Source organism: Chiloscyllium plagiosum, unplaced genomic scaffold, assembly GCF_037043375.1.
Source record: "Chiloscyllium plagiosum isolate Xiang-an unplaced genomic scaffold, Cpla_swu_hap1 HiC_scaffold_20, whole genome shotgun sequence".
NCBI classification, from domain to species: domain Eukaryota; kingdom Metazoa; phylum Chordata; class Chondrichthyes; order Orectolobiformes; family Hemiscylliidae; genus Chiloscyllium; species Chiloscyllium plagiosum.
In genome coordinates, this window is record NW_028270158.1 from 25,886,711 (window position 1) to 25,912,920 (window position 26,210).

The 26,210-nt window shown below is 43.8% G+C and overlaps 1 protein-coding gene across 5 annotated transcripts in view; it reads right to left on the minus strand.

Moving 5' to 3' along the window:
* The window catches only part of LOC122560765 (lysosomal alpha-glucosidase), a 91,095-nt gene that overhangs the window by 60,011 nt on the left and 4,874 nt on the right, over positions 1–26,210 (minus strand). For 3 of the 5 annotated variants that reach the window (XM_043711829.2, XM_043711830.2, XM_087997726.1), the window contains exons 2-4: positions 6,964–7,030; positions 1,965–2,562; positions 922–1,067 (exon numbers count right to left, since the gene is read on the minus strand). In XM_043711829.2, coding sequence (XP_043567764.2) covers positions 922–1,067; positions 1,965–2,552 — 734 coding nt within the window. In that variant the 5' untranslated portion in view covers positions 2,553–2,562; positions 6,964–7,030. Of the gene's footprint in view, positions 1–921; positions 1,068–1,964; positions 2,563–6,963; positions 7,031–14,266; positions 14,356–26,160; positions 26,180–26,210 lie in introns of those variants that run through there. The other 2 variants (XM_087997725.1, XM_043711828.2) reach the window with 2 other exon arrangements.

A 26,210-nucleotide genomic window follows, 5' to 3' on the forward strand; every position in this document is an offset into this window, starting at 1 on the left:
GTGAGTGATTGATTCATTCAGACCAGTACTAAGTCTATTAGTTCACTATACATCCAAAAGTTAATATTGTTAACAAATTAATCACTTTAATTGTGCCATTACATCTGAATAATAGATATATTAGCCTCATATATCTTTAATTCTTTGACAAATTCGTTAATATCGCTGAGGTTCATTACATACAAGAGTAAATGGGAGGGAAATGGAAGAGTTTGGCGGGAAAGCTCAAGACACTTACACATTCAGAATTTAATAAATGTTTCATTCGAAGTGTGCCATTATCAATGAAACTTTGACATGTTAAATTTTCATACTAGTATGTATAAATAAAATTTACTACCAGTAATTCATTCTTGTTTCTCTTGCTTTTGTCTGGTAATTACCTTTACCGTAATTCAGTGTGTTTTTTCTTCTTTACCCGGGATTAGTTGAGTGATCAAATCGACTTCTGCTAATAATACAGTATTTTGAACTGCAGCATGAATTTCAACCCCTCAAAATTAGTGCCCATGTAATAGTTGACCCTATAAATTGAACCTTTAAAAATAATCTAAAAAAAAATTAGACTTTTACATGAGAATATACAGTATTTACAAAGTTATCAGTCTGTACAAGATCACTCACACAAGCACACTTATGCGCAGGGCTGGGTCAAAATCAGGGGCTCCATTGCTGCTCCTGGACCCCATGCCAGACCGGGGTTCAGCAGCCATATCTACTACCCAAGCATCTGTTATTGGGCCCTGATATACAGTCTAGGTCTTGGGTATGTACACTCTCATCCTCACACATGCTCTCGCCCTCACATACCTGGATCCACAAAGAAAGAATTTCTCTCTCCCTGCTTCTGCTCCCCCATCCCAGCCCATCTGGAAAATTCTGGTGAATGAAATGGAGGACAGAAATCTTTAAAGAACATACAGCACTGTCCCTGTCGATCTCCTCTTCACGATGATTCCAAATGGATCCACAGAATATTCCACAGTATACAATGGATTCTTAGCTTTCTGGGTTGCCTTGGGAACATCAATGGGAACCTCATATCGTGGATTTGAAGAATCATTTATCTACGTTGTGTCACAAAAAGAAAAAAGAAAACCTATATGAAGCACCTGCCTGGATTACCCTCGTTTCAAGAGATCACTGATGTCACAGAAAGTAGGCCAAAGCCCTGTCAGTGAGACACCCAGTTTCTCAGGAGTGCAATGAAGTTATTGCTTTTTCTCTCCCACCCAAGAATCTTCTTTATTAGAGTTAACGTGTAAATCTTAAATTGAAACAGACCTAAATACCCACAAGGGATGCTATACAAATGCATATCTTCCTTTTTTCCAGACTAATAATTTAGAGCTTGAATTCTGCCATGATACTTTGAAAATGTAAGTTGGCTTTTTTAAAACTGTCATGCTAAAAACTGGCAATAATGATAATGACGATGAAGTTGGTGGATTGTTGTGAAAACTTGACCGTTTCATTAGTGTTCTTAAAGGAAAGGAAATTTGTCAATACCTGTGACTCCAGTCCCACAGCAACGTGCCTCACTATTACCTACCCTCTGAAATAGCACAGGAAAATACTTGTGGAAGAAAGCATTTGCATAGCACCCTTCCCATCCTCCAGATGTCTCAAAGTGCTGCACAGCCTCTTATGTGCTTTTTGAAGTGTGGGCACTGTTGTAATGAGTGAACAGTTCGAGAGGATTCAGAATCCTGACAGGAATCAGGACAGGCGACAAACAGGAACACCCACATCCTGAGAAGACCTTTGGAAAAACAGCCTCTGCAGATTTAACACATGCACTTCTTGTCATTAAAAATCCAACTGCTTTACTCATGCCCTGTACAAGCAAACGACAGCAGCACCATCTAGTCCAGGAATGCCTAAAGATGGCTAATAAATGCTAGATTTGCCAGATCCCAAGGTTTAAAAGTAGCACCGTTTCAGCTTGGGTAGGAATTCCTCACCTGGATGTGAAGTCTGCTGTTGGCTTCAAACATCACGTTGAGTTGAAGTTTGAAAACATCCCGTGGGTAGTAGGTTTTATTCCATCGCAGCAGCTCTCCGGCTTCGCCCAGCTCTGTGAGGGTCCGGTTCCTCAGGGTGTAACTCGGAAAGTTGGGTGGGTAGAAGCACCAGGGCACCCCAGCTAGATTTGGGGGTACCTGGATAAAACAGCAGGCACGCTGCTCACACAGCTCCCGGGTGACCACTCGGTCTCTTTCGGGGTAACAGTCAAACCTGCGGCTTTCCGGGATCCGGGAGCAGCTGTCAAGATCTCTCCGTCCATCCTCCTGCCTATTCCAGGGTTGCACATGGCGCACTTCCCTCTCTGGAACCTCTGCCCAGCTGATGGCAGAGTGCCCGACTGTCCACCAATGGTGAGACCAGGAGGCATTTAGACCGAGAAGAAGTATCATGGTGGGAATCGATACCCACAGATACCAGTGTCGATGGGTACAGCCCTGCACTACATTTCCTTGAACCACGTGGTGAGATTTCATCCCCTCTTCACCCACCAAGGGATTCAGCAGGAACATCTTCTCATTAGCCATCACACTGACCCTGAAATAATTATAAAGAACATAATTTATTTTATTTTCATCGCAATTTTGTCCCATTTCCCAAACTCCTTTCAAATGGAGAGGTTAGTGAAGCAAAGGCCGTCCTCCAATACCTTGCCCATCTGTCCTTTTGCCATATTAGATGTACAACCCAGGTCGGTACACGTGTGTATACACACACACACACACACACACACACACACACACACACACACACACACACACACACACACACACACACACACACACACACACACACACACACACACACACACACACACACACACACACACACACACACACACACACACACACACACACACAGTCACTGCAGTGGTCAGAGGTAGGGGATCTGTCTAATGTCCAATTGATCAAGGCAGAGATGAAATACTGCTGTATATCAGACCTTGAAACACTGTGGGGAGGTGCTCGTGAGAGTGCTCCTGACTGAGGCACGGTGACATGCAAAAAAACTCTTTAGGGACTGAATATTCAATCATGCAGCATTTTCTTTCTAACAATTGTCTTTTCACAATAAACAAAGGAGGTTAAACAGAGAGGAAACCATCTCCATTGTAGAGTCCATTCCTCTACTCCTGGAAGAGTGACAGTCAGTTATTTCATTGACAGTGTCAGCCATGACAGAGTGGGGAGCAGCACCCTCACCTCTGAGACAGTACATCACAGATTCAAGTCCCACTCCAGAGCAGCATAAAACCTAGGCTGGTCCTCCAAGGAGATGGGGGGTGGGGGTTTGTTGCCTCTGGGATTAAACCGAGACTTCTGCTTCCCTCTCAGATGGATGTTAAAAATCCTACAGTACAATTTCAAAGGAGAGTAGGGGAGATTCCTCCAGTACTCTAGACAATACTTAGTCCTCAAATCATATCTAAAATCAGAACTACATGGTTATTTATCTCATTGCTGTTTATGGGATCCTGTTCTCTGCAAATTGGTTGTTGTTTTTCCAAAATCATAACAATAGTCACAGTTTAGAAAGTATGTCATTGGCTGTAAAACTTTGAGATCCTCTGAAGTTAAGAAAGGTGCTAAATAAATGCAATACTTTCATATCTGTTTTTCCCCTAAGTTAAGCTCTTGCTGCCACAATAACTAAATGGTCTGAACTCCCCCATACGTCCAATTGTTTGTTTGTTCAACTGTGTAAGAGTGAGAATGTATCTGTAATCAAAGCAGGAATACTTAGTCTATTAAGCAAGGCTTGCCTGCAGTCTGCTGGCACTGAGCACTGTCAGTAAATCAACTGGACAGAATTTTAAAACTCCATGTTGTCAGAGGTGGTCCCTGATCTGCAGAATGCGCAATCTTCCCTGGAAATTTCCTTAAAGTCCCATCAAGAATTCCTGGACCATCATCCTCCCATGCACTGTCTTTATTGTATCATCACACTTTCACACTTTCCCCACTGATTCACAGCAGCACCAGCATGTGGTGAAATATATGAAAGGCCTTCATTTCTTTATCAACTTTATGATCTCAGAGCATCCCAAACTTTAAAAATAAAGTACTTTTGAAGTGTAGTCACTGCTATAAAGCAGGAGACACAGCAACCTATTTACATACAGCAAGTTCATGTAAACAGCAATGTGATAAAGTTCAATATTTTTATTGATGAATATTGATTCAGGACTCTCTGCTCCTCTTCCAAATGATGCTATGGCATCTTTTGCATCACCCAGGAGAGCAGTTGAAACTGCTCATTCATTTTGAAGGATGTGTTAAAACAGTCTTGTAGACAGTTTACACCAATAATGCGGCGAATTATATGACAAGATTAAATTACATTTGCATAAATCCCTTGACGATATTGATGGCCATGGCTTGGATCAATCCCAATAGACCCATGCTTTAAGCTTAATTGCACTTGCTTCTCCATGCATTCTCACTTCAAAAGGATAAAACCTCATCTCTGCATCTCTTATGCTGGTTCCTCCTCCCCCTACTCTGTGAAATTCCTCACCTCCCTCAACCATTCTCCAATCTGGAGTGTTTTAAAGACGCACATTTGTGGTCCCCCCATCTTTAAATCATCCACTTTCAGCAGTCTTTTCTCTCACATTTTCATCCAAAGTAATGGTGATGTCAAATTTAAAAAAAAATCAAAAGAGTCACATGTTTGACAGAGAAGGAGGTCACATGAAGGTTGCTTACAAACTTAGCTGGTGAAAGAGAAAGAGGGAAGTAATATGAAACAGACTGGACCTGGAAGACTGATGGCTCATCCATAAATGAGAAGAACTGAAACAACGTCAATGGGAAAATCTCTCACACAGAGAGTGCAGTATGTTAAAAATAGAAAGAGACAATTCCATTACTGGACCTCAGACCATCCTGCTCTACACACATACAATGGTAATGGAGGGGAGCAACTAATCTCTATCAATTAACTTGAAAACAGATCCCATTTGAGTAAATCCCCAGAGGTGAAGAGCTTGAGAAATCTGGGTGCCAAAACTACCAGCTCCTCATTACTTAACCCCCTCCAACCCTACATGACACTGAGATATCTCTATTCCACCATGTCTGGCTGCTTGTCCCGACATAGTTTAAATTGCTGCACCATTTGTGATTCTGCCTTCAGACTCTGGAATTCCCTTCCTAAAACTTTCCTTCTTTAAAACACTGTGTAGAACCTCCCTCCTTGCCCAGGCTATTGGTCATTTTGTCACAATGTCTCCTTATTGGGTTTAGGACCAATTTTTGTTTAACAAATCTCGTTGGAGGAGTCTTATGATATGCTACTGGGTTAAAGTTTCTATAGTGACACTTAATTCATGAAGATGGTGAGAGAGTATTACCCCTATCCACGTGGTTCTGAGCTCCTGACAGGAATCATTGTGTTACAATCTGGAGCAGGGGCCCATTATTTTTCCAGTGTTTCCAAACTGAACTGGTTTAACTATCGGCTATGACTCAATTATTGGCAGTCTTCTACTAAATCAGATGTTCATGGATTCAAGACCCACTCCAGTGATTTGAACATGAAGGATCGATATTGGGACCACTGCTGTTTGTCATTTTTACAAATGACTTGGACGCAGGCATGGATGATGGGTTGGTAGGTTTGCAGATGACACTGAGGTTGGTGGTGTGGTGGACGGTGTGGAAGAATGTTATGGGTTGCAGGGAGACTTGGATTGGCTGCGGAGTTGTGCTGAGGGGTGGCAGACGGAGTTTGGTGCAGATAGGTGCGAGGTGATTCACTTTGGGAAGAGTGGCAGGAGGGCAGAGTGCTGGGTCAATGGAAGGATTCTTGGCAGTGTGGATGCGCAGAGAGATTTTGGTGTCCATGTACATAGATCCCTGAAAGTTGCCACTCAGGTTGATAGTGCTGTTAAGAAGGCAGACGGTGTGTTAGGTTTTATTGGTAGAGGGATTGAGTTCTGGAGCCATGATCTCATGCTGCAACTGTACAAAATGCTAGTGCGGCCTCACTTGGAATATTGTGCACGTTTCTGTTTGTCCCATTATAGGAAGGATGTGGTAGCATTAGAAAAGGTGCAGAGGAGATTTACCAGAATGTTGCCTGGTCTGGAGGAGGGTCTTATGAGGAAAGGCTGAGGGACTTAGGTCTGTTATTATTGGCAAGAAAAAGGCTAAGAGGGGATTTAATAGACATACAAAATGGTCAGAGGATGAGATAAGGTAGACAGTGAAAGTCTTTTTCCTAGGATGATGACATCGGCTTGTATGAGGGGGCTTAGTTGCAAATTAAGGGGGGATAGATTTAAGACAGATGTCAGAGGCAGGTTCTTTACTCAGCGAGTAGTAAGGGCATGGAATGCCCTACCTGCTAATGTAGTTAACTCAGCCAAATTAGGGACATTTAAACAGTCCTTGGAAAAGCATATGGATTGTGATGGGATAGTATAGGGGATGCTGGAAAAGCGCAGCAGGTCAGGCAGCATCCAAGCAGCAGGAGAATCGACGTTTCGGGCATGAGCCCTTCTTCAGGAATCCTGAAGAAGGGCTCATGCCCGCAACGTCGATTCTCCTGCTCCTTGGATGCTGTCTGACCTGCTGCGCTTTTCCAGCAACACATTTTCAGCTCTGATCTCCAGCATCTGCAGTCCTCACTTTCTCCTAGTATAGGGGATGGGCTTATATTCGTTCATTGAGGGCTGAAGGGCCTGTTCTGCGCTGTATTGTTCGATGTTGTGTGTGACATACTCCAGAATCAAAACTCTCTGTTTTTATCTCATCACATTCTAGTCGAAGACCAGTAATGAGATTCTCAATCTTGGATGACAGCATTTAGTAAATGGCTGAATGAATAAAATCAGTAGCATTTTACAGTAGAAATGTTGAGCTGCACTGATGGCTCAGTGGCCTATACACTGCCCTCTGCGATGGTTACCCCTACAGTCAGTGTTAGCCTTACCTCGAGGTCAGGACGTCACGGGTTCAAGTCCCACTGCACAGACACCGACACAAAATCTGGTCAGACTCTATAAAAATGAAAGAGTGCTGCATTATTGGAGTTGAGTGAATTGGTAGTGATACCATCTGTGCCCTCAGGTGCAAGTTAAAAAAATCTCATAGCACTAGCTCAAAGAATTGCACAGAAATTCTCCATGGTTTCATGCCCAATAAATACCCCTCAAACAATCTTACTGAAATCAAATCATTTAGTCACCATTGCATTACAATTGGTCTCATTAATGACCAAACTGGCTGCCAACACAGGTACAAGAAAATATCATTTCACCAACCCCACTCCTGAGTCTGTTTGACCCATTCGACATGATTTTGTCTGATCTTTAATCGAACTCCATATATCTGACTGAGCCCATATCTCTCAACATAATTGAGTAACAGAAACCTATCAGCCTCAGGTAAACATTTTCCAATTGATATTGCATCAATTGCAGAAGACTGCTCACATGTAGGAGTGTTCCTGAATTTGTTCCTTATTAAACTAACTCAAACATTTTGACTATACCCCCATTCTTGACTCTGCAAATAGTGCAATTATTTTCTACCAATTTACTTTATCTGTTCCCCTTCATATCTTGAAAACATTGATGAATTAACCGTCAAGGTTTCCAGGAAAACACTCCTTGCTTCTAACATCTCTCCTTGCAATTCAACGTTTATCGTTCTGATAAATCTATGTTGTAATCCCTCAGAGGTCAAAACACTCTTTCTAAGGTGTAGTGCTTGTAGTGTGAAGGGTTAAGGCATAATATGCGATATGCTGATGACACATAGTATACACCATAGGGAAAATATAATATCACAAGATCTTGTTCTCTTTTGCAGCCTTGTCAGAGAGTCATGAGGCACAGAAAAGGCCATTCGGCCCATCAAGTCTACACCTACAGTATAGTTTTTAGATGAAGTTCCATTAAGATGTTTCTGAAATAAATTTGATACTTTCCTGGCCTCAGAAGATTCTGCAAATATTGACATAATGACATAAAAATCATATATGGTGGTAGTGGATGAAAGAAAAAGCATGGAAATGTATGCTATCCAGCAAAATGTTCAAACAGATCACAGGACTGGATGAAGCAGGAGCAAGCTGAATTCACATTGAAGATTTACAAATTTGGGTTCACTGTGAAGTTTAAGCAATTATCAAGTCAGTATACCATTGCATGCAAGGAGTGGTTGCATACACAAAGTCCGAGTCAAACAAGGGATTGAAAGTGAAAAGCTGAAAATGTGTTGCTGGAAAAGCACAGCAGGTCAGGCAGCATCCAGAGAACAGAAGAATCGACGTTTCGGGCATAAGCCCTTCTTCAGGAATGAGGAAAGTTTGTCCAGCAGGCTAAGATAAAAGGTAGGGAGGAGGGACTTGGGGGAGGGGCGTCAGAAATGTGATAGGTGGAAAGAGGTCAAGGTGAGGGTGATAGGTCAGACTGGGGTGGGGGCGGAGATGTCGGGAAGAAGATTGCAGGTTAGGAAGGCGGTGCTGAATTCGATGGATTAGACTGAGACAAGGTGGGGGGAGGGGAAATGAGGAAACTGGTGAAATCCGAGTTCATCCCTTGTGGTTGGAGGGTTCCTAGGCGGAAGATGAGGCGCTCTTCCTCCAACCGTCGTTTTGTTGTGGTCTGGCGATGGAGGAGTCCAAAGACCTGCATATCCTTGGTGGAGTGGGAGGGGGAATTGAAATGTTGAGCTACAGGGTGGTTGGGTTGGTTGGTCCGGGTGTCCCAGAGGTGTTCTCTGAAACGCTCCGCAAGTAGCCGGCCTGTCTCCCCAATATAGAGGAGGCCACATCGGGTGCAGAGGATGCAATAGATGATGTGTGTGGAGGTGCAGGTGAATCTGTGGCGGATATGGAAGTTTCCTTTGGGGCCTTGGAGGGAGGTGAGGGGGGAGGTGTGGGCGCAAGTCTTGCATCTCCTGCGGTTGCAGGGGAAGGTGCCGGGAGTGGAGGTTGGGTTGGTGGGGGGTGTGGATCTGACGAGGGAGTCACGGAGGGAGTGATCTTTACGGAATGCTGATAGGGGAGGGGAGGGAAATATATCCTTGGTGGTGGGGTCCGTTTGGAGGTGGCGGAAATGACGGCGGATGATGTGCTGAACATGGAGATTGGTGGGGTGGTAGGTGAGAACCAGTGGGGTTCTGTCCTGGTGGCGGTTGGAGGGGCGGGGCTCAAGGGCGGAGGAGCGGGAAGTGGAAGAGATGCGGTGGAGGGCATCGTCGACCACGTTGGGGGGGAAATTGCGATCCTTGAAGAAGGAGGCCATCTGGGTTGTGCGTTTTTGGAACTGGTCCTCCTGGGAGCAGATGCGGCGGAGTCGAAGGAATTGGGAGAATGGGATGGCGTTTTTACAGGGGGCAGGATGGGAGGAGGTGTAGTCCAGGTAGCTGTGGGAGTCGGTCGGTTTGTAGTGGATGTCCGTGTTGATTTGGTCGCCTGAGATAGAAATAGAAAGGTCGAGGAAGGGGAGGGAGGAATCTGACACTGTCCAGGTGAATTTGAGGTCGGGGTGGAAGGTGTTGGTGAAGTGGATGAACTGTTCAACCTCTTCGTGGGAGCACGAGGCGGCGCCGATACAGTCATCGATGTAGCGGAGGAAAAGGTGGGGGGTGGGGCCAGTGTAGTTGCGGAAGATGGATTGTTCCACATATCCTACGAAGAGGCAGGCATAGCTGGGGCCCATGCGGGTGCCCATGGCTACTGCTTTCGCTTGGAGGAAGTGGGAGGATTGGAAAGAGAAGTTGTTCAGGGTGAGGACCAGTTCAGTCAGTCGAAGGAGGGTGTCAGTGGAAGGGTACTGGTCGGTACGGCGGGAAAGAAAGAAGCGGAGGGCTTTGAGTCCTTCGTGATGGGGGATGGAGGTGTGCAGAGACTGGATGTCCATGGTGAAAATAAGGCGCTGGGGACCGGGGAAGCGAAAATCATGGAGCAGGTGGAGGGCATGGGTGGTGTCCCGAACGTAGGTGGGGAGTTCTTGGACTAAGGGGGACAGGACGGTGTCAAGGTAGGCGGAGATGAGTTCGCCCCCCTCACCTCCCTCCAAGGCCCCAAAGGAAACTTCCATATCCGCCACAGATTCACCTGCACCTCCACACACATCATCTATTGCATCCTCTGCACCCGATGTGGCCTCCTCTATATTGGGGAGACAGGCCGGCTACTTGCGGAGCGTTTCAGAGAACACCTCTGGGACACCCGGACCAACCAACCCAACCACCCTGTGGCTCAACATTTCAATTCCCCCTCCCACTCCACCAAGGATATGCAGGTCTTTGGACTCCTCCATCGCCAGACCACAACAAAACGATGGTTGGAGGAAGAGCGCCTCATCTTCCGCCTAGGAACCCTCCAACCACAAGGGATGAACTCGGATTTCACCAGTTTCCTCATTTCCCCTCCCCCCACCTTGTCTCAGTCTAATCCATCGAATTCAGCACCGCCTTCCTAACCTTCTTCCCGACCTCTCCGCCCCCACCCCAGTCTGACCTATCACCCTCACCTTGACCTCTTTCCACCTATCACATTTCCGACGCCCCTCCCCCAAGTCCCTCCTCCTTACCTTTTATCTTAGCCTGCTGGACAAACTTTCCTCATTCCTGAAGAAGGGCTTATGCCCGAAACATCGATTCTCCTGTTCCCTGGATGCTGCCTGACCTGCTGCGCTTTTCCAGCAACACATTTTCAGCTCTAATCTCCAGCATATGCAGACCTCACTTTCTCCTCATTGAAAGTGAAAAGGCTAAGAATGAGGAAGCAATAAAAGCAATCAAAGTTGAATTCAGTCTTTGGAAAACAAAACCATTGTCAAACAAACTTTATTTAATAAGTGCACTCAAAAACAAGGGAAAAGTATTGATGCATTTATCAATGACCTGTAAAGACTTGCACAGAAGTATTAGTCAGTAAATTATAAGAAGAAATAATCAGGTACAGAATTGTTGTCAGAGTCTTAGATAAAGCATTGTCTCATCATAGAGTCATAGAGATGTACAGCATGGAAACAGACCCTTCAATCCAACCCATCCATGCCAACCAGATATCCCAACCCAATCTAGTCCCACCTGCCAGCACCCGATCCATATCCCTCCAAACCCTTCCTATTCATATACCTATCCAAATGCCTCTTAAACGTTGTAATTGTACCAGCCTCCACCACTTCCTCTGGCAGCTCATTCCATATTCGTACTACCCTCAGTGTGAAAAAGTTGCCCCTTAGGTCTCTTTTATATCTTTCCCCTCTCATCCTAAACTTATGCCCTTTAGTTCTGTACTCCCCCACCCCAGGGAAAAGACTTTGCCTATTTACCCTATCCATGCCCCTCATAATTTTGTAAACCTCTATAAGGTCACCCATCAGCCTCCGACACTCCAGAGAAAACAGACTCAGCCTGTTCAGCCTCTCCCTATAGCTTAAATCCTCCAACCCTGGCAACATCCTTGTGAATGTTTTCTGAACCCTTTCAAGTTTCACAACATCCTTCCGATAAGAAGGAGGCCAGAACTGAATGCAATATTCCAACAGTGGCCAAACCAATGTCCAGTACAGCCTCAACATGACCTCCCAACTCCTGTACTCAATACTCTGACCAATAAAGGAAAGCTTACCAAAAGCCTTCTTCATTATCCTATCTACCTGCGACTCCACTTTCAAGGAACTACGAACCTGCACTCCAAGATCTCTTTGTTCAGCAACACTCCCTAGGACCTTACCATTAAGTGTATAAGTTCTGCTAAGATTTGCTTTCCCAAAATGCAGCACCTCGCATTTATCTGAATTCAACTCCATCTGCCACTTCTCAGCCCATTGGCCCATCTGGTCAAGTTCCTGTTGTAATCTGAGGTAACCCTCTTCGCAGTCCACTACACCTCTAATTTTGGTGTCATCTGCAAACTTACTAACTGTACCTTCTTATGCTCGCATCCAAATCATTTATGTAAGTGACAAAAAGTACAGGACCCAGCACCAATCCTTGTGGCACTCCACTGGTCACAGGCCTCCAGTCTGAAAAACAACCCTCCACCACCACCCTCTGTCTTCTACCTTTGAGCCAGTTCTGTATCCAAATGGCTAGTTCTCCCTGTATTCTGTGAGACCTAACCTTGCTAATCAGTGTCCCATGGGGAACCTTTTTGAACGCCTTACTGAAGTCCATATAGATCACATCTACCGCTCTGCCCTTATCAATCGTCTTAGTTACTTCTTCAAAAAACTCAATCAAGTTTGTGAGACATGATTTCCCATGCACAAAGCCATGTTGACTATCCCTAATCAGTCCTTGCCTTTCCAAATACACACACATCCTATCCCTCAGGATTCCCTCCAACAACTTGCCCACCACCAACGTCAGGCTCACTAGTCTATAGTTCCCTGGCTTGTCCTTACCACCATTCTTAAACAGTGGCACCATGTTTGCCAAACTCCAGTCTTCCGGCACCTCACCTGTGACTATTGATGATGCGAATATCTTCGCAAGAGGCCCAGCAATCACTTCCCTAGCACTTCTCTGATCAAGTCCTGGGGATTTATCCACCTTTACCCATTTCAAGAAATCCAGCACTTCCTCCTCTGTAATATGGACATTTTGCAGGATGTCACCATCTATTTCCCTACAGTCTATATCTTCCATATCCTTTTCCACAGTAAATACTGATGCAAAATACTCATTTAGTATCTCCCCCATTTTCTGCGGCTCCACACAAAGGCTGCCTTACTGATCTTTGAGGGGCCCTATTCTCTCCCTAGTTACCCTTTTGTCCTTAATGTATTTGCAAAAACTCTTTGGATTCTCCTTAATTCTATTTGCCAAAGCCATCTCATGTCCTCTTTTTGACCTCCTGATTTCCCTCTTAAGTATACTTCTACTTCCTTTATACTCTTCTAAGGATTCACTCGATCTATCCGGTCTATATCTGACATATGCTTCCTTCTTTTTCTTAACCAAACCCTCAATTTCTTTAGTCATCCAGCATTCCCTATACCTACCAGCCTTTCCTTTCACCCTAACAGGAATATACTTTCTCTAGATTTTCGTTATCTCATTTCTGAAGGCTTCCCATTTTCCAGCCGTCCCTTTACCTACGCACATCTGCCCCCAATTAGCTTTCGAAAGCTCTTGCCTAATACCGTCAAAATTGACCTTTCTCCAATTTAGAACTTCAACTTTTAGATCTGGTCTATCCTTTTCCATCACTATTTTAAATCTAATAGAATTATGGTCGCTGGCCCCAAAGTGCTCCCCCACTGACACCTCAGTCACCTGCCCTGCCTTATTTCCCAAGAGTAGGTCAAATTTTGCACCTTCTCTAGTAGGTTTATCCACATTCTGAATCAGAAAATTACCTTGTACACACTTAAGAAATTCCTCTCCATCTAAACCCTCAACACTGGCATTCCCAGTCTGTGTTTGGAAAGTTAAAATCCCCTACCATAACCACCCTATTATTCTTACAGATAGCTGAGATCTCCTTACAAGTTTGTTTCTCAATTTCCCTCTGACTACTATGGGGTCTATAATACAATCCCAATAAGGTGATCATCCCTTTCTTATTTCTCAGTTCCACCCAAATAACTTCCCTGGATGTATTTCTGGGAATATCCTCCCTCAGCACAGCTGTAATGCTATCCTTTATCAAAATGGTCACTTGCAGTCAAGGGATGACTTGACATTAACGAAGGCTATTGAAGAGACAAGCTGAGGTTAGGAAGTAAAGTTGATTGGCTATTCAGGGTGACAGGGAAAACCACATGCCAACAATGGAGTATGTTCATTTCAAAAGGAGAGAAATGACCAGACAAAAATAGGGGAGGCAGGAAATGTGTGCATCAACTAACTGTGTTAGTGTTGGGAAAAAATACCCTGGTATTGGTGTCGGGAGAAAAACACTGGTGCAAATGTTGTCCCGCCAATGCGGCCAAATATCATTTTTACAAGAACTTCATACTACTATCTCAGGATTCAATTAAGCAATGCCTTTTCTTAGCACACCAGACAAAAATATAATCAACGCTTTTTCAGAGAGGGACATAGTGGCAAGCCGAATTTTAACAGAAAATCCATTTAAAGAGCAACACTTGCATTGCCAGCATTGTATTTATAAAAACAGCAGTGCTGCTAGTAATGGATAGCTTATCCACAGGGCCCCTTGTAAATTACTCTCATACAGCCTGCCCAATGCAATATATTTGTCATATCTGTAAACACACACAGCCCTCTTACATGAACCTTCGGCAATGTATAGACATGCTTACTTCACTTGTTGTTGCTGAATGATGAGTTCCTCTGGATCTTGTAGACAGAAAACCAACAGTGTTATGTGTCTTTCACCCTGCGTTTTTCCAAACTGTTTCAACCTTTGCCCTTCCAGAAGCTTTTCAATGCTGCTTTGAGGCTCTTTCCCATTTATATGTCGCACAGTGCCCTCTGCTGGAATCATTGCAAGATACAACCTCAGTCCTTCCCGCCCCAAGGAGCATCAAAGATTTGACCTTAGACACAGTCAATTTAACAGGGTTAAATTGCAGGAGAGTGTATTCACTCCAGTTAACTCAATGCTTCCCATTGAGTGTGTTATCTCAAAGCAGTCAGTCACCATGAACACATGAAATTAAGTAAAGGGATTTTTGTACACAGGCCAGAATGGGAAAAATCCAGAACATAGGAATATGCTTATAAAATTAGAGCTACAGCAATTAGGAGTAAACATTTTGTTTTACTTAAAAGATAATGGCAGTGTGTAGCATGTATAAGATTCACTACAGCAGTTTGCCCAGGCTCCTTCAGGAACACTTTGCAAATCTGTGATTTTTGTCTACCTGGAAGGACAAGGTCAGGAGACACAGGGAAACATCATTACCTGCAAGTTCCTCTCCAAGTCACAAACTTCTCTGACTCGGAAAAATATCACTGTTCCATCACTGTTGCTGGATTAAATTTATGGAACTACCTTCTTTACAGCACTGTGGGTGTATCCATCCCATATGAACTGCAGCAGTTTAAGAAGGCCACTGCTTCACTGCCACCTGTTCAAAGGCAATTAAGTTGGGCAAAAAGTAATGTCCACATCCATGAAGAGGAGTAAAAGCCAACTGGAATTATCCCTGTCCAAAAAGATTTAGGATACATGTTCAATTACATAGAATGAACAGAAATGAAACAGATCATTAGGCCCAAGTGTTAGTTACTGTCCTCCACATCAGCTTTCTTCCTCTGGCCCATTTCATTTCACCCTCTAGTCTTCCTTCATGTGCTTTTCTAGTTTCCCCTCAAATGCCACATTTCTTTGTCCGAACTGCGTGTTGTTTTAAAAGGAAAACCTGCATGTACATACCATTTAGGAGACAATCTGACATCTAAAAGCACTCTGCAGCCAATGAAGTACTTTTTGAAGCAAAGGGACAGTTTGTAATGCAAAAATCAGAACAGCCAATTGATGCACAGTAAGCTCCCATATGCAGCAATATGGCAATGACCAGGTTATTAGTACAATGTTGACTAAGAGATAAACATTACCCTGGACACTCGTATCACTACTGCTCTTTTTCAAAACGGTGCCATGGAAGTTTTCATTTCCAGTGATCAGACAGGTGGCACGTCAGTTTAACAGTGCATCCAATGATAGAATCATTGACCATTCTCACTACTTCATTGGAATGTCAGCTTTGATCTTTGTATGTAAGACCTGGAATGAGATCAGATCCTTGTGACTCATGGACAAGAGTATTACCAACAGATCCACAGTTGTTTCAAGTCTGTAGGCTCCCCACTTTCGAGATAAAGAATTCCTTATTCAATTTTATGGATGCTTACACATTTATCTCCCAGTTGTGGACTTGCCATTATCGTCAAGAAAGACAGCAATGCCTCTACTTCCTCAGGAGGCTAAGGAAATTTGATATGTCCATAAAGACGCTCACAACTTTTTAACAGATGCACTATAGAAAGCATCCAATCTGATTTGATTTGATTTATTATTGTCAGGTGTACCTAGGTACAGTGAAAAGTTTTGTTTTGTATGCAGTACAGGCAGATCATACCATACAGAGATCATAGGGTGAAGGAATAGAGTGAGGAATACAAAATTACGGGTGCAAAGGAGGTGCAGAAAAGCAAGATCAACATTAAATTTGAAATTTGAGAGGTCCATTCAGAAGTCTAACAACGAGAACGAAGCAGTTCTTAAACCTGTTGTCACATGTGTTTAAGCTTTTGTATCTTCTGCCTGATGAAAGAGGTTGGAAGAGATTGTAACCAGGGTAGGAGGGGTCTTTGATGATGTTGGCTGCCTTTCCAAGACAGTGAGAAGTAAAGATGGAGTCAATGGACGGAAGGTTGGCTTGCATGGTGGTCTGGGCTGTGTTCACACATCCCTGTAGTTTCTTACGGTCCTGGGCAGAACAGTTGCCGTGCCAAGCCGTGATGCATCCAGGTAGAATGCTTCCTATGGTGCATCTATAGAAGTTGATGAGAGTCCTCATGACATGCCAAATTTCCTTAGCCTCCTGAGGAAGAGGAGGCATTATTATGCCTTCTTGACCATCACATCAATATGGGTGGTCCAGGACAGATATTTGGTGATGATCCTCCTCGGAACTTAATGCTCTTGACCATCTCCACCTCAGCTCCACTGAGGTAGAAAGGGACATGTCCTCCTCCTTGATTCCTGAAGTCAATGATTAGCTTTTTAGTTTTGCTGACATTGAGACAGAGAGAGAGAGATTGTCCTCACACCACACACTTCATCTCTTTCCTGTATTCTGTCTCATCATTGTTTGATATCCGGCCTACAATGATGGTGTTGTCAACGCACTTGTAGATGGAGTTTTGACAAAACTTAGCAACACAGTCATGAGTATATAAGGAGTACAGTACTGGGTTGTGTACGCAGCCTTGCAGGATGCCAGTGCTGGGGATTGTCATGGCGGAAGTGTTGTTGCCTGTCCTCACTGATTGTGGTCTGTGGGTCAGGAAGCCGATAATCCAGTTGCAGAGGGTGGAGTCAAGACATGGGTCTCAAAGTTTGGAGATATCTTTGGTTGGAATTATAGTGTTGAAGGTGGAGCTGTAATCGATAAGTAGAGGCCTGACATAGGTATCCTTATTATCCTGATGTTCCAGGGATGAGTGTAGAGCCAGGGAAATGGCAGCTGCCAGGGATCTGTTGTGCCAGTTGTCAATTTGTAAGAGATCAACACAGACTGGGAAGCTAGTGTTGATATGAGCCATAGTCGAGAGTGTGTTGCTGGAAAAGCACAGCAGGTTAGGCAGCATCCGAGGAGCAGGAAAATCAACGTTTCGGGCCAAAGCCCTTCATCAGGAACTCCCAATGAAGGGCTCTGGCCCGAAATGTCGATTATCCTGCTCCTCGGATGCTGCCCGACCGGCTGTGCTTTTCCAGCAATACACTCTCAACTCTAATCTCCAGCACCTGCAGACCTCACTTTCTCCTAGTTGATATGAGGTATAACTAACCTCTAAAAGCACTCCGCAATTATGGAGGTCAGAGCCATCATCTGGGTTCATCACAGCGTCATATGACAACTGCTCTCCCTGAGACTGAAAGAAACTTTAGAGAGTCTGAACATAGCCAGTCCATCACACAAACCAACGTCTCATCCATTGACTTCATCGATACTTCCTGCTGCCTTGGGAAAGCAACCAACATAAATCAAAGATCCCTCCCACCCCGGTTATACTCTCTTCCACCTATTTTTATAAGATATAAAAGATATAAACCTTTGTGTACACTTACAAACAGATTCAAGAACAATTTCTTTCCCGCTGTTATCAGACTTTTAAATGGACCTCTTTAACGTTAATGTTGGTCTCTCTCTGCACCTTCTTGGCAGCTGTAACATAGTATCCTGCACTCTGTTCTTTAACCTGATGCACTTCTATACAGTAATATGATCTGCCCGTAGAGCACGCAAGACAACACTTTTCACTGTTCCCAGGGTACACCTGACAATAATAAATCAAATCAAATCAAATCAAATCAGGTGGAAACATCTTCTCTACGTAAACCCTATTCATCCCCTTCAGAATTTTCAAAACCAGTCTTAGGTCACTCCTCAGCCTTCTAATTTCTGGCAAAAACAAAACTCAGCCCCCTATACAACCTCTCCTGCTCTTTATAATCATTCGGTTCTCGTATCAACTCTGGAAGTCATTGACGCAGCTTCTCAAGAGCCTCTGTATTATTTTTGTAGACGGAGATCAGAACTGTTGGAACTATCAAAAGTTTCATAGATTTTTGATGGGTAAGGGAATCTAGGAGCATGAAGCAAAAGTGAGTAAATTGTGCTCAGGTACAGATTAGCCATGCCTTGTTGGAGTATCAAAAGAGAACGAAGGCTGGACGACAATGAAGAGAGATGCACACCACAGTCTGACAGGATGTCACTTCTGATTTTGGGTGGAGTTGTTTCACTGCTGTGGCATGAATAGAAAGCTGACGGGAGACATTCAAAAGGGCCATGCAGGAAAGACGAGCATGGACCTGTGAAATGACAATATGTTGAGGGAGGATGTTCCCGGAAATACATCCAGGAAAGCTATTTGGGGGGAACTGAGAAATAAGAAAGGGATGATCATCTTATTGGGATTGTATTATAGACCCCCTAATAGTCAGAGGGAAATTTAGAAACATACTTGTAAGGAGATCTCAGCTATCCGTAAGAATAATAGGGTGGTTACGGTAGGGGATTTTAACTTTCCAAACATAGACTGGGAATGCCATAGTGTTAAGTGTTTGGATGGAGAAGAATTTGTTAAGTGTGTACAAGACAATTTTCTGATTCAGAATGTGGATAAACGTACTAGAGAAGGTGAAAACCTTGACTTACTCTTGGAAAATAAGGCAGGGCAGGTGACTGAGGTGTCAGTGGGGGAGCACTTTGGGGCCAGCGACCATAATTCTGTTAGATTTAAAATAATGATGGAAAAGGATAGACCAAATCTAAAAGTTGAAGTTCTAAATTGGAGAAAGGCCAATTTTGATGGTATTAGGCAAGAACTTTCGAAAGCTGATTGGGCGCAGTTGTTCGCAGGTAAAGGGACGGCTGGAAAATGGGAAGCCTTCAGAAATGAGATAACGAGAATCCAAAGAAAGTACATTCCTGTTAGGGTGAAAGGAAAGGTTGGTAGGTATAGGGAATGCTGGATGACTAAAGAAATTGAGGGTTTGGTTAAGAAAAAGAAGGAAGTATATGTCAGGTATAGACCGGATAGATTGAGTGAATACTTAGAAGAGTACAAAGGAAGTAGGAGTACATTTAAGAGGGAAATCAGGAGGGCAAATAGGAGACATGAGACAGCTTTGGCAAAGAGAATTAAGGAGAATCCAAAGGGTTTTTACAAATACATTAAGGACAAAAGGGTAACTAGGGAGAGAATAGGGCCCCTCAAAGATCAGCAAGGTGACCTTTGTGTGGAGCCGCAGAAAATGGGGAAGATACTAAATGAGTATTTTGCATCAGTATTTACTGTAGAAAAGGATATGGAAGATATACACTGTAGGGAAATAGATGGTGACATCTTGCAAGATGTCCATACTACAGAGGAGGAAATGCTAATGTTTGGAAATGGGAAAAGGTGGAAAAATCCCCAGGACCTAATCAGGTGTACCCTAGAACTCTGTGGAAAGCTAGAGAAGTGATTGCTGGGCCTCTTGCTGAAATAATTGTATCACCGATAGTCACAGGTGAGGTGCCAGAAGACTGGAGATTGGCTAATGTAGTGCCACTGTTTAAGAAGGGTGGTAAGGACAAGCCAGGGAACTATAGACAAGTGAGCCTGACGTCGGTGGTGGGCAAATTGTTTGGAGGGAATCCTGAGGGACAAGATGTGTGTGTATTTGGAAAGGCAAGGACTCATTAGTGATAGTCGACATGATCTTGTGCATGGGAAATCATGTCTCACAAACTTGATTGAGTTTTTTGAAGAAGTAACAAAGAGGATTGATGAGGGCAGAGTGGTAGATAAGATCTATTTGGACTTCGGTAAGGCATTCGACAAGGTTCCCCATGGAAGACTGATTAACAAGGTTAAATCTCACTGTATACAGGGAGCCATTTGGATACAGAACTGGCTCAAAAGTAGAAAACAGAGGGTGGTGGTGGAGGGTTGTTTTTCAGACTGGAGGCCTGTGACCAGTGGAGTGCCACAAGGGTCGGTGCTGGGTCCTCTACTTTTTGTCATTTACATAAATGATTTGGATGCGAGCATAAGAGGTAGAGTTAGTAAGTTTGCAGATGACACCAAAATTAGAGGTGTAGTGGACAGTGAAGAGGGTTACCTCAGATTACAACAGGATTTTGACCAGATGGGCCAATGGGCTGAGAAGTGGCAGATGGAGTTGAATTCAGATAAATGCGATGTGTTGCTTTTTGGAAAAGCAAATCTTAGCAGGACTTATACACTTAATGGTAAGGTCCTCGGGAGTGTTGCTGAACAAAGAGACCTTGGAGTGCAGGTTCATAGCTCCTTGAAAGTGGAGTCGCAGGTAGATAGGATAGTGAAGAAGGCGTTTGGTATGCTTTCCTTTATTGGTCAGAGTATTGAGTACAGGAGTTGGGAAGTCATGTTGTGGCTGTACAGGACATTGGTTAGGCCACTGTTGGAATATTGCGTGCAATTCTGGTCTCCTTCCTATCGGAAAGATGTTGTGAAACTTGAAAGGGTTCAGAAAAGATTTACAAGGATGTTGCCAGGGTTGAAGGATTTGAGCTATAGGGAGAGGCTGAACAGGCCGGGGCTGTTTTCCCTGGAGTGTCAAAGGCTGATGGGTGACCTTAGAGGTTTACAAAATTATGAGGGGCATGGATAGGGTAAATAGGCAAAGTCTTTTCCCTGGGGTTGGGGAGTACAGAACTAGGGGGCATAGGTTTAGGATGAGAGGGGAAAGATATAAAAGAGACCTAAGGGGCAACATTTTCATGCAGAGGGTGGTACATGTATGGAATGAGTTGCCAGAGGAAGTGGTGGAGGCTGGTACAATTGCAACATTTAAGAGGCATTTGGATGGGTATACGAATAGGAAGGGTTTGGAGGAATATGGGCCACGTGCTAGGTTGGGGTATCTGGTCGGCATGCACAGGTTGGACCGAAGGGTCTGTTTCCACGCTGTACATCTCTATGACAATGACTCTATGAAGACCCTGGAAAAGAAGTATGGGGTGGAGATCAGGTGGGGGGGTAATTTGAAAGGATGTCCTTAAGTGTGATCTTTTGAAGAGACCTACATTAGTTTTGGAAAGAAAGGCATCCAGTAATCAAGGAAAGGGAAGAGAGATTACAATGTCAGGGGATCAGGAACGAAAGCTACGTGGTAGTCAGGAGACTCATTCATGAACCGAGACAGTATGAAGGAAGTGAAATTAAATGGGTGTGGTCGGATCTCATAGAAGAAAGAAAGGAATCTCCAAATGATGTTGATGAAAGGCATCGAGGGAAGGGTTTCACTTTATAAAGCATTTACTCTAATTGTCAAACTCAAAGTCAACCTCAAACTAAGCAAATATTAACTAACCAATACCACTACCATACATCAGGAGCATCTCAGAACTGACAGCCAGACTACTGCGACCCCTAGGACTCATAACGGCACACAAACCAACAGCCACGCTCAGACAACAACTCATCAGAACGAAGGACCCGATACCCAACATGAGCAAAACTAATGTAGTGTACAAAATACCATGCAAGGACTGCACAAAACACTATATATGACAAACAGGAAGACAGCTAACAATCCGCATACATGAACATCAACTAGCCACAAAACGACACGACCAGCTATCCTTAGTAGCCACACACGCAGACAACAAGCAACATGAATTCGACTGGGACAACACTACTATCATAGGGCAAGCCAGACAGAGAACAGCCAGGGAATTCCTAGAGGCATGGCATTCATTCACAAACTCCATCAACAAACACATCGACCTGGACCCAATATACCAACCACTACAGCGAACAGCTGAAACTGACAACCGGAAGCGGCAGGGACAGACCACTATAAACACCAGAGGAAACATCAAAGAAGCGCTTCGCAGGAGGCTCCCAAGCACTGATGATGTCGCCTAGCCAGGGGACGAAACATTTGCAACAAAAACTTCCAGCTCGGCGAACAGAACCACAACAACCAATACTATTTCACTTGATAAGATCATTTTCATTTTTAATAGTGAATACCAACAAAGACACAGTTTAGAAAACTGTAACCCTTCGTACATACGTGGCCTTGCATGTAGTTTCAAGCTTCTCTGGAACTGCCTCTGTTAATTATGAACATTCACATTTCTCAATAAATCAATTCCGTTCTCAAATCATATTAACCGCAGAGACCTTTTGTCCATAGCTGTATCCTGAGATAGCATCAACAGCGACAAGGTTCAAACCTACACATTCTCTCTCACTTGGGTCGTGTGTATCTTGGTGCTGTAGCTGTTCAGAGTCTTGGGAACAAGCATGACTCATACAGATCTTGGAGCCTGCACCGCCATTTAATTAGAAGATGGATAATTTAATTGTGGCCTCAACTCTATTTTCCTGTATATCCTTTATACTTTTTGATTTCCATGTCAGTTCAAACTCAATCGAACTCAGCCTTAAAAATATTCAATGATTGAACCTCCATTTCTCTCTGGGGAAGGAAATTCCACAAACCAATGTACCTTAGAGACAAAAAATAGAATCCTTTTTTTCTCTCAAATGGGAGATCCAGTATTTTTAAACTGGGTGCCTTCCTAGTTCCAATCACTCAACGGGAAAGGAGGTAAGCATTGAGCTAGGTTCAACTGACCAACCAACAGCACCCAGTTTACAGTCTGCTCCTCCAAACAAACCCTCAGCTACTTAGTGTATCCATAGAACACCTGCAGTATGGAAACAGGCTATTTGGTCTTTTAAGACCACACCAACTCTCCAAAAAGCATCCTACCCAAATCCATCCCCTTACGCCTTAACACTGCATTTCCCATAGCTAACGCACCTAACCTACACATCCCTGGACACTATGGGGCAATTTAACATGGCCAATCCAACTATCTCACACATCTTTGGATTGTGGAAGGAAACCAGAGCATCCAGCAGAAACCCATGCAGACGCAGGGAGAACATGCAAACTCCACACAGACAACATCCCCCACCCCACCCCCACCGCCTCCTGAGAGTGGAATCAAACCCAGGTCCCTGATGCTGTGAGGCTATGAGGCAGCAATGCTAATCCCTGAGCCACCACACTGCCCTGTAGATGAGGTACTCACCCCAATTTTAGGATTCAGGCCCTGTTAGTGCTCACATACAGTTTCTCAACAGCTTCTGCCATTCTATTTTCTTTCTTCCTGCAAAACAGAAAACCTACCTTTCTGTAGGGAGCTTTGTTGCACCTCACATAAACTCTGCATCCCATAATGGTATCCCATTGCAGAGATCAGGCTACACAAGGCACTACCTCAATTAGCTTTATCTTTGGCTTTAATTCCCCGTAACAACCTCAGCCAGAGTTTAGCTTTAGCGATGCCATATCCAGGAAATTTCTTTTCAGAAACTTCTTCAGTTTCACTTTGGGTTTAAAGGGTCATCTGACAAATACAAACTCTTTGCAGACTGTCAGGCTTGTTTCAGGTGTGTCAGCCTACATTGTGTGCTAAGTCAGAGACATGAGTAAATATAATTCTCTAGTGGGTTATTCAACCCTGGTGCACATTGAAATAAAACTTCCCTAAGTCTTGTTCATGAGTGCTGTCAATTCATTAACATCACGTAACAAAAGCAAATTAAGACAGTCATCTGGTGGATTTTAGTCGTTTCATTCTCATGTTTCAGTAAAAATCCCATTAAGTACTTTCAGCAATAAATAAAGTATTTACGTGCACAGATCTTCTTTAATTTTAAGAAACCTGCTTTTCCCAATTCATGGGGCTTTAGTGCCAGTTAAGAGTGCTTCTTTTAGCAACACATGTCTCCTGTTGGAACAGCTGGATTTTACATGGATTTGAATTTGCTAATTTTGTGTGTTTATACAAGGCAGAGGATGCATAGATGATTTGGACAGAATCAGTGAGTGGACAAATGCATGAAGGGTGCAGTTTAATACAGATGAACATATGAGGTTATGCACAAAAATAGGAAGACAGATTATTATTTGAATGGCTGTAAATTGAGAGTGGGGAATGTTCAACGAAACCTGGGTGTCCTTGTGCACTGGTCGCTGAAACTGACCGCACAGGTGGGACAGGCAAACTGTATGTCAGCCTTCATAGAGAGAGGATTCGAGTAGAGGAACAAGGATATTTTGCTGCGATTGTATAGGACATTGGCGAGGCCACACCTGGAATATTGTGTGCAGTTTTGATCTCCTTATCTGAGGAAGGATGTTCCTGCTGTAGAGGGAGTGCAGCAAAGGTTTACCAAATTGATTCCTGGGATGACAGGACTGATCTATGAGGAAAGACTGAGTCAGTTAAGATTGGATTCACTGGAGCTTAGAAGAATATGGGGAGATCTCATATTAACTTATAAAATTCTAACAGGACTAGATAGGTCAGATATTCCTGATAGTGGGGGAGTCCAGAACCAGGTATCATAGTTTAAGTGTAAGGGGTAAACCTTTTAGGACTAAGGTGAGGAGAAATTTTCACCCAGAGAGTAGTGAGCCGATGGAATTCACTACCATAGAAAGTAGTTGAGGCCAAATATGATATGTTTTCAACAAAAAGGTAGATATGGCTCTTGTGGCTAAAGTAATCAAAGGATATGAGTGAGGGGGAGGAGTGGGTGGTTAGGATACTGAACCTCTCCAGAAGGGAGGTAAGAATGACAGCGACAGCCCTTGACATCAAGGCTCCATTCAACCAAATGCAGCATCAAGGAGCCCTTGCAAAACTGGAACCAACAGGTATTGGGGCAAACCCACCCACAGTTAGAGCCATACCTTGCACATATAAAGATGGTTGTGGTTGCTGGACGTCAGTCATTCAGCTCCAGGGCATCTCTGCAGGAGTTCCTCAGGGTAGTGTCCTAGACCCAACCATCTTCAGCTGCTTCATCAATGACCTTCCCTCCACCATAAGGTCAGAAGTGAGGATGTTCACCAATGACTGTGCAAAGTTCAGCACTAGATACTAAAGCAGTCTATGTTCAAATGCAACAAGATCTGGACAGTATCAGGCTTAGGCTGACATGTGGCAAGTAACATTCACACCACACAAATGCTAGGCCATGACCATCACCAATAAGAGACAATCTAACCACTGCCCCTTGACATTCAATGGTGTTTCTATCAGTGAATCTGCACTACCAACATCCTAGGGTAGACATGATTTGGAGAAGCTGATGTTGAACTGAGGTGGACAAAGTTAAAAATCACACAACACCGGGTTATAGTCCAACAGGTTTATTTGGAAGCACTAGCTTTCGGAGCGCTGTTTCTTCTTCACCTGAAGAAGCAATGCTTAGAAAGCTAGTGCTTCCAAATAAACCTGTTGGACTATAACTTGGTTTTTGCGTGATTTTTAACAACATCCTGGGGGTCACCAGTGATCAGAAACTCAACTGGATTCACCATATAATTACATTGGCTCACATCCCATAAAATGGATTCAAAAAAACGTGATGATTGGTCAGGATCAAATTGCATGACAGACTGAGGAGTCAAATGGCCTAGTCCTCCCTGTATCTTCCATGTTTCCATCGAAGGAGGCTCTTCGACATCAGGCAGCTGACTTGCATACAAATGATCTCAAAATATTCAGCAAGCAGCCTCCTCACCAGAAGGTAGTAAAATCTGAATTTGTGAAACATCTTGGGTTGTAATCTTATTCGGTCTCTTGGGTAGCCATAATGCAGAGGTGCCAGTGTTGCGCTGAGGTGGACAAGTCACATGACATCAGGGTTATAGTCCAACAGGTTTATTTGAAATCACAAACGTTTGGAGCACTGCTCCTTTTAGAGGTGGATTTCACTTGAAGGAGCAGCTTGTGATTTCAAATAAACCTGTTGGACTATAACCCTGGTGTCATGTGACTTCTGACCACTGTTTTCTCCACTGTTCTCACTGATCTACATTGGCTTCCATTCCAGCAAGATCCCGATTTTAACATTTCCATCCATTTTCTTCAAATCCCTACATGGTCTCACTCACCTTTCTTACATCCTCCAGCCTTGCAACCCTGTGCACTTTCCTAGTTCTAG